The sequence below is a fragment of the Festucalex cinctus genome, chromosome 1 (assembly GCF_051991245.1).
Source record: "Festucalex cinctus isolate MCC-2025b chromosome 1, RoL_Fcin_1.0, whole genome shotgun sequence".
Taxonomy (NCBI): domain Eukaryota; kingdom Metazoa; phylum Chordata; class Actinopteri; order Syngnathiformes; family Syngnathidae; genus Festucalex; species Festucalex cinctus.
The window spans coordinates 55,814,572-55,823,707 of record NC_135411.1 but is presented as its reverse complement, the minus strand read 5'-3'; the positions used below and the strand labels follow the sequence as shown (position 1 = coordinate 55,823,707).

Here is a 9,136-nt window from a genome sequence, read left to right as displayed (position 1 = left end):
TACGGATCTTTCCCTCCAACCAACTCCAGCTTTTGCCGATACCGGCTAAGAACGGCTGGTTCTAAGTGTGTCGCAGTAACTATGGACGTTTTTTTGGTACATTTGTCATGTTTAGACGAATCATTCACCAAAAACGCTGCTCCATTCGTGTCTTTCTACGGTTTGTTTGTCCATCAGGGTAAGCGGTTGCTAAGCATTCTGGGTAAAGTGACGTCAGCTGGAAGGGTCTATTGGGGTTTTGGTGCTGGGTGGGGCCTAACCCCCGTTTTTTGAGGAAAATACTGACTACTAACTAGAGCAGGGTTCCCCAATTCCGGTCCTCGAGGGCCGCAATCCTGCAGGTTTTCCATTTTTCCGCCTGCCAACGCACCTAATTCATATAATGAGCTCATCAGTGTGCCTGATAACGATCCTTATCTTGAATATCAGGTGTGTTGAAAAATTGAAAACTTGCAGGACTCCGGCCCCCGAGGAACGGAATTGGGGAATTCTGAACTAGAGGCTTATCCCCGTTTTTTCAAGAATGTTTTTCTTCCCACCATCAACCCAAGAGAGCCCTAAAAAAAAAATAGTAGGTGACTCATTTGTATGCTTTTATTTTAAAGGCCTGGAGTTCTAACTTCCCTGTGTGTTTGTGTACTTTGATATTGTTTCTCTATCCAGCTGGGAGCTTTAACACCCCCGCCCTGCTGGATAGAGCTCATCGAATGATGGGGGAGGCCACACCCACCCACAAAAAGTAGCTTGAAACCTCGTAATAACATTAACATTATATTAATATATACGGTACATGCAGGGCGGCACGGTAGTCGAGTGGTTAGCACGTCCGCTTCCCAGTTCTGAGGTCTCCGGTTCGAGTCCAGTCTCGGACCTTCCTGGGTGGAGTTTGCATGTTCTCCCCGTGCCCGCGTGGGTCTTCTCCGGATACTCTGGTCTCCTCCCACATTCCAAAGACATGCATGGCAGGTTAATCGGGCGCTCCGAATTGTCCCTAGGTGTGCGTGTGAGTGTGGATGGTTGTTCGTCTCTGTGTGCCCTGCGATTGGCTGGCAACCAGTTCAGGGTGTCCCCCGCCTACTGCCCAGAGCCAGCTGAGATAGGCGCCAGCAGCCCCCGTGACCCTTGTGAGGAATAAGCGGTCAGGAAAATGGATGGATGGATGGTACATGCAGCTAAACATATATAGTGGATATGAAACGGGGTTCCTGAATGTTACATTTTGCAACAATTGATTAATTTAGGAGAAATAAGCGGTCAAGAAAATGGATGGATGGATGGATGATTACTTTAGGTGACGATCCTATATGTAAGTGGCCACAATATTAGGTAGGCTATACCTGCACCATTTCATCCTTAGTTATTTTTTTAAGCATTTGAGTTGTATATGTAGGCTATTATAAAGTGCTATATAAATAAAGTTGAGTTGACTTATCCATATTACAATATAGTGGTTGCCTTATATTAAGAGTTTGGTTCATTGATTCTGTAACCATACTCAAAACTCAAAACAAATAGAATTAAATATTTTTTTTGTCACACTGAATCTACTGAATTGGCATTGTAGCGCTCCTTTTGGTGAGCCCACCTTGGCTGCCTTGGCAGTGTAAGACAGATGGATATAGTATACTGTTCAATACAGTTCATTGAGATGTCTTAACTCATTGCTCAGATCATCAGGCCAGCACTAATAATAGTCGTTTTCCTTAAATTTAAATTTATGACTATTTGTGAGGTCTGGTATATTGTCTGGCTGCCTGCCGTTGCTGCATCATATATAGCTGTTATAAAGTACAAGGTGTAAATGTCTCTGCTTTTTGTTTATTTTGACAGTAAACTTCAGCTGGGTGTTGCAATAATCAGCTGGAAGCCTCTTTTTTGAATAATTGTTCACTCATCTTCCGTGCTGACAAAATGTGGCTTGGTATTTTGAAGAATTGCGATATTCTTGCCGCAGCGTTTGCAGAACTTGCCCAAGCTACCCTTCATAGATGTACACTAGATTTAATATTGTGCTTGACTATGCTACATAAAATATGAATGTGATATCCTAAAGAGAGACTTTTCTGGTATCCTTTTGGGACCTCTGAGCGAGACTCAGCACATTTGTTGCCAAGTCCCTTGTTGGAATTGTTTTTTTGTTTTTGTTTAATTAGCATTATCATAATTAATATTTTATCATTTTCCTGTTTAGATTGCAGTTCTATTTAACAAAACTTCCCTTCTGCTAGATTTCTCCTTCAAACTTGTCACATTTCTAATGATCTATACTTATGATGAATTATTGCAATTTGGAGGATGGGAAAACAAGCCTGTCTCCTATTTTAAGGAACAATTTTACCACTGTGCATGATGCCATGGCAACTGCAATGGCTAATAGATTATATCACAGGCATCTCATATTTGTACATAGGATAACCTGATGGTCTGGATAAAGCATGAACATTTTGGTGAAAAGAATTAACTTACAGGCCTGTAGAAGAAATGGAAGCAGGAAATAAAAGTACAGTACATGAACATTAAAGTCATGTAATGTTAATGCTTATTAAAAAAGAAGGAAGAGGTTCCCTTTTGCAAAGTTTGCTTTAAACACTAGTACCCAGACTTACTGGATGCCATTGCCTAAATAGACTGCAGAAGAAATGGAAACTGGAGTACCTACAGGGTAGCAGTTTAACATCATTTAATGAAAAGTATTCTGGTGGGGGGGGCGGCACGGTGGTTGCCTGGTTAGCACGTCCGCCTCCCAGTTCTGAGGACTCGGGTTCAAGTTTAGGCTCCGGCCTTCCTGGGTGAAGTTTGCATGTTCTCCCCGTGCCGGCATGGGTCTTCTCCAGGTTCTCCAGTCTCCTCCCACATTCCAAAGACATGCATGGCAGGTTAATTGGGCGCTCCGAATTGTCCCTAGGTGTGCTTGTGAGTGTGGATGGTTGTTCGTCTCTGTGTGCCCTGCGATTGGCTGGCAACCAGTCCAGGGTGTCCCCCGCCTACTGCCCGAAGCCGGCTGGGATAGGCTCCATCATCCCCGCGACACTTGTGAGGAATAAGTGGTTAAGAAAATGGATGGATGGATATTCTGGTGGGATGCCGCTGCATAAACAGGCTGCAGAAATAAAATTAAAAGTAAGTAAAAGTACAAGCAGTGGTCATGTAATGCTAATGCTAAAAAAGAGAGAACAAAGTAGCGGAACCCTTTAAAAAAAAAAAAAAAATTGTGTCGTTAGTAGAAAGCAATCTTACTTTGTTGTATGGGCAATGCTGCTGCCTACACGGGCAGTGGAATTAAATTAAATTAACAGGCTGTAAGTAACTGGAAACGTGGATAGAGCAAAGTAGGGATGTCATTTAGTAAATATTGTTGTAAGTAAATATTATCTGCAGGTCTGCAAACAGTTGGGATGCTGCAGCCAAGAAGGTCTGTGTAGGAAGAAATGAAAACAGGTATTAAAAGTACATTGGGCTTGCCTCGAAGTTTAGATGGAGCAAAGTAGCAGTACACTTTTTATATTACCAACAGCTACACAGGTTGATGGAAAGAAAAGTAAATGTAAAAAAGTAACCGGAAGGGAACATATATGTACATGTAGCAGTTAAAGGTGAATTTAGTTGTTTCGCCACATTTTGATCAGGTGTTTATAGCTATATACCATATCCTGTGCAGATATTAAACGGACTAGCATCTTATCTTTGCAGAGAGATTATGATGGCGATATTGTCGGTTACCTGAGGTGAAGTAGTGCATGCATGCACCCACACTGCTGGCGCGTGCACTGTTGCCGTGGCAACGGCCTGCTACTGCTGGCGAGCTACGACTGTAGAGCAAACATATGCGGTAGAATGAGGAGCATCGTGTATACTCTATAACTGCAGTAGTTATGGGGCACAGGGATCACGGCTTGCGCGAATAGCAAAAATACATGATGACAACCCACTCCAAAAGGGTTAATTAAACTCCTGAACTCACTTCAAAATAGGTCCTTGACGTAAAGATTGCACAAGATGTTGGTAAATCACTACTTTTGTCAAAATAAAACTCCTCAACTATCTTCAACGTAGTTCCTTAACATCAACTGATGCATGATGTCAACAGTCATCCTTGCTTTTGCCGGAGCACAAAAACAGCGAGCAGGTGAGTTTTTCATCACATAACGTAGGATAGGTTACAACATACAAAGAAAATATGCAAAAATGTGAATGCCAATCAGCAAATAGGTGGAAGTTTACACTGGTCTTACGTTGGGTGAAGATTATGTATTCACATATTATGGTGTTAAATATACTATAAATAACAGTAACTGTTGTGATGCAAGAAAACGGAATTGATTCTGATTAAGAAAACGAGGTTTTGTAAGAAATCTCTTGTGGTATACTCATTTAATATACTGAATACTGTTGGTTTTTAAAAACCTACACTTTGATTTCTATGCAATGACGAGAATCTTGTCTCATCTGTGGTAGATGTTGAGATTAATCAGATTTCATTTATTTTTCAATTGAGACATTGGTTACGCTAGCGGTGGAACAGGTTTTGAATTGAATGATATTTGAACAGGGGTGTGTAAATTTTTTATTATTTTTTTTTTTTAATCCACTGTAGCTTCTCTTCCCGTTTTGTAAATAGTTTTATTAATAACTGTTGAGCGTATTGTAGTCAGCGGAAGAAAACAACAACAACAACAACTTCAGTTTTTTTCTGCATTTGTTTTTTTTTTTTCAGCGAACCCCCCCATGTTTCTGAATATTTTTCTCTGTTATTTCAGAATAATTTGTTTCTGTTTTTCAGTGAGCACAATACGCTGCCTTAGTCCTGAACTCTATGCTCTTGTGTAAATAAAACAAAACAAAACACGTGTTTGGGAGTGAAATGCAAAGTATTAAACGCTTTTGGGTTTAAATGTGAATTGTCAATTAAAAACTTTTTCTGTCATAAAATGGTCAAACAAAGAGGCTAAAAAAAAGGAAGGAGGCTAAAAGGAACCCCTTCTGTCATGACAAGTTTGTGTCCCAAAAAAACTACACAATTAACAGTTTCGGTATAAAATAAAATTACATTGTCAAGATCGTATAAAGAGAGGTTGATATGAGGTCTTGATTTAGACGTCTAAATCTGGTCAAAATATAAACCTCCGTAATCGTCCGGATTTGGTCAAAATAGAGTTGAAATGAGAACCTCATTTAGACGTCTAAATCAAGTCTAAATATGAACTACACTTACATGATCAATTGCTGCTTAAATCGTAGTAATTCAACATTTTGCCATCATTTATACAACCTACAGTTATTTTTTATGTTTAATAGTTAATATTTACTTGATTAATTGTATCGTCTAGATTTGGGCTAAAATATAGACCAATTATAGCTGGGCTAATTTCGGTCTAAACTTAGACTTGACGTCTAATAGACGTCTATGGCTCAGTGGGTATTAAATTTCTAACTTTTCCATGCGTTAATATCATTCAAAAATATGCTTCCTATTCAACTCAGGTTTAAACTACAGGTTTTCAACTACACCAAAAAAAATAAATAAATAAAAATCACGCAAGGTTCAAGCCAGGTAATCAGGTCGACCGTCCTTATCGATGAGGTGTCCCGTATTTATTTTTCAAGGAGTTGGCAACCCTAGCCATTGCCCTCGTGTGGTACAAGAGTAAACTACACCCTTACGACCCACAATGCACCGTTAGGAATGTGGTCGTAACCATTTTGATACGAAGGGGAGTCTCTTACAGATATTTTTAAGTAATATGAGTGTATCTATCATAAAAAAACTAAAAATGTATTTCTGTTGGGTCTGCTTAGACGTAGAAATGACTAAACTAGCCAGTACTGGTGTTACATTTAATCGGTCTTCCACAAAAGCTTTTCATGGATAGAGATGGACTTTCCTCCATAATGGTACATTCTTGCCAGTTGCCGAAATCTGCCTTTTTCTATCGAAGTAGCAGCCATGAGGTAGGATAGCCGCCGATAGAAGACAATTTTCATAATCAAATTGTCCTAAAGGGCATTTGACACAACGTGCTTCTTAATTGAAACATAATGTGTTACATTTAAATTACATGAGTTGTAATCCGCCCTCCAAATACTGCCGTGGCGTGTTTTATCGGGGCTTCGTGTCACACGATGTAGTCGAGTTAGAGGCCATGTTGCCAGCCCGGCTAACGGTTAGCAACATCAACAATTACCCGGAGCTCGAAGTCCACGTTAGAAATCCAACAATGTTTCTAATGCTAGATGTGTGTTTACCATGTTAAATTGTTTGGTGTGTTTGTATCATGTAGCATGCTCAGGCTCCAGAAGAGGCTCGCCGCCAGCGTGCTACGCTGTGGCAAGAAGAAGGTCTGGCTTGACCCAAACGAGACCAACGAGATCGCCAATGCTAATTCCCGTAAGTGGACCCGAAATGTCCTAACAAAAACACTGCTGTTTTCTATGGAAGCGCAATCTATTATTCAAGTTATGTTTAGCTGACCTTTTTGTTGTTATGCATCTCCGAGTTTTAAATATGTCATTTGCTTTTACTTTTTATTGAAAGGGGGAAAAATAATTTGGAATAAAAAATCTTGTGTGTCCGTAGTATTTTATTTTTTTATTTTTTTACATCGAAATTGGCCACTTCATCCACACAGATACATGCAATAGTTCTTGATTAGTGAGTGCAAGAGCGAATACATTTCCAGGCTTTCGCCCAGCGTTTTACTAGCCCGGCGGCCCCCATTCACTTGCAACTCCTCACTCGTCTTTCTTATGTTGTTTCTTCAAGGCCAGCAGGTGCGCAAGCTGGTGAAGGATGGTCTCATTATCCGCAAGCCTGTCACGGTCCACTCCAGGGCCCGCTGCCGCAAGAACACGCTGGCGCGTCGCAAGGGCAGACACATGGGCGTCGGTAGGTGCCGTGCATTGCCCGCTGCAGCTGGGAATTTGCACCAGGCCATTTTGTCCCATGTTTTGCCTTCCTGTCCACAGGCAAGAGAAAGGGTACCGCCAACGCCCGCATGCCCGAGAAGCTGATGTGGATGCGCCGCATGAGGATCCTGCGTCGCCTGCTGCGCCGCTACAGGGAGTCCAAGAAGATCGACAGGCACATGTAAGAACAGGCTTCGTGACAATAGTATTTAGCCACCCACAAGAAGTGAAACTCAACAATAGAGGATTTTTAAAAAAAATGTTTCCTCTTCCACAGACTTCAAGCAAATTTAAACCTGCATATTTGAACACCCTAAGACAAAAATGTATTGAAAGTACTTTACGGTGGTGCTGTGGGCTCTAAAATACCCTCTAGATCTCCGTTAGGATAATACAGTGGGATGGGATAATACAGTGGATGTGTAGCAAATTAATTCTAACAATAATTCTGGGTCCCCCCCCCCCCTTCCCCCCAAGGTACCACAGCCTATACTTGAGGGCAAAGGGTAACGTGTTCAAGAACAAGCGCATCCTCATGGAGCACATTCACAAGCTGAAGGCCGACAAAGCTCGCAAGAAGCTCCTGGCGTACGTCTGCAGCCTCACTTTGACGTCATTCTCACCAGCTTACCTGAAATTCACCAGTTACACCCCCCCCCCAATTTTTTGCAGTGATCAAGCCGAGGCCCGCCGTAACAAGACCAAGGAGGCCCGCAAGCGCCGAGAGGAACGTCTCCAGGCCAAGAAGGAGGAAATCATCAAGAACCTGTCCAAGGAGGATGAGGGCAAAAAGTAATCGGGCCTTGCCGTCTCCCGCCTATACGTGTGTGGATCGCTGAAAATAAAAAAAAGTGTACATAAGACACCCTTTGTCTGCTTGACTCAACGCAACTTTAAAAAAAAAAAAAAAAAAAAAAAAAAAGTTAGACAAGTGAGGGATATTTATTACTGAAAGAGGACAGGCGTTGGTACAGTATGTGATATCTGCTTACATACCTCAACAAGTAGTTTTATAAGTATTGTCTCATACTAGATCATATCTAGTTGAAAATGCTGTGAACTAAAAAAAACTTTAAAATTTATTAATGGGATTCTCCCCCCCCAATCCCCCCCCCCCGCCCCCCCCCCACACTGTTTTAGACCTTAAAGCCAAGGCACAATTTTTATATACAGAAAAATCTCACGGCACAGGAACAAACCAAAATGTCTCAAGATTAATTATACACTGTAATTTTCCAGAACCACAAACATTTCTGAAGTAAGGACCTGACCATTTATTTTAAAGCTTTATGACCCAACATTTGCCATATTCAAACCAGTCCCTCTACTCTTCATGTAATTTTAACAGGTGTGTAGTGACTGCATCTGCAAGTGCCATTATGCATTCCTCATCTACTGTATGTATGCATGAACAGCATTTTTTTTTTTTAAATAAAATAGTCAATGCTTATTATACTAGCAAACTAGTTAAAATATGACATTTATAAAACAGTCCCATGATACCGACCCCGCGCTCGCGGATTCTGTCAGTTTTGTCCAGCTACATTTGGTTATGCGGCACCGCCTCTTAGATGTCATTCCACTGTTGGCCACTAGATGGCAGCACACTTGTCTAACGTGAGCTAAATTCATCAGCTTGTCAAACAAAAACGAGATTTGTTTACTGTAAAGACAAAGAGGTTATGGTAGACTGATACCTACACTGGTTTTACAATATTTTTGTTCTTTTCTGTTGCTCTTACTCGGTCTAAATTTTGTTTGTAGTATTTTAAGTGTTTTTAAATACCTAAAATAAGTACTGTGAATGCTGTAAAAACATACCTATGGAATATTTAAATAGGGTACTCTATATCAAAGATTTCACTCGCGGGGGTGGTTTGGAACATAATCCCCACATTATATGTGTAACATTATCTTACTATAATGTTTGTATTTCTGTGTGGGCGGGGATATGACTGAATTGACACAACAAATATTACAAGACTCTTTATAATGTGAATGGTCAGTGGGCCGGGTTAAAGAAAATGGACAGGCAGGGCTCCAGACTGGTATTTTGCTCCTAAAATTTGAGACCGTGCAAGTAAATTTTCCATTGTTTTGCTCCTGTCAGACCTATACGTTTATAATGGAAAAAAAATAAAATAAATATGTGTGTATATATATATATATATATATATATATATATATGTATATATACATATAAGTAATGTATAAGTATATATATATAAGTAAT

At 40.6% G+C, this 9,136-nt stretch overlaps 1 protein-coding gene across 2 annotated transcripts; it reads left to right on the top strand.

The window, feature by feature from the left end:
- The first annotated feature begins 5,837 nt into the window (after nucleotides 1-5,837).
- rpl19 (ribosomal protein L19) lies at nucleotides 5,838-7,766 on the top strand. Of its 2 annotated transcripts, none has more exons than XM_077495654.1 (6): nucleotides 5,838-5,949; nucleotides 6,279-6,385; nucleotides 6,761-6,883; nucleotides 6,964-7,084; nucleotides 7,381-7,491; nucleotides 7,576-7,766. In XM_077495654.1, exons 1-6 carry the CDS (start codon nucleotides 5,945-5,947, stop codon nucleotides 7,697-7,699), a joined length of 591 nt encoding a protein of 196 aa, XP_077351780.1. In that variant the 5' UTR covers nucleotides 5,838-5,944; the 3' UTR covers nucleotides 7,700-7,766. The 2 variants fall into 2 exon arrangements, with proteins under 2 accessions (XP_077351780.1, XP_077351790.1); XM_077495664.1 differs by lacking the exon at nucleotides 5,838-5,949 and adding an exon at nucleotides 5,967-6,161.
- Nucleotides 7,767-9,136: the final 1,370 nt, after the last annotated feature.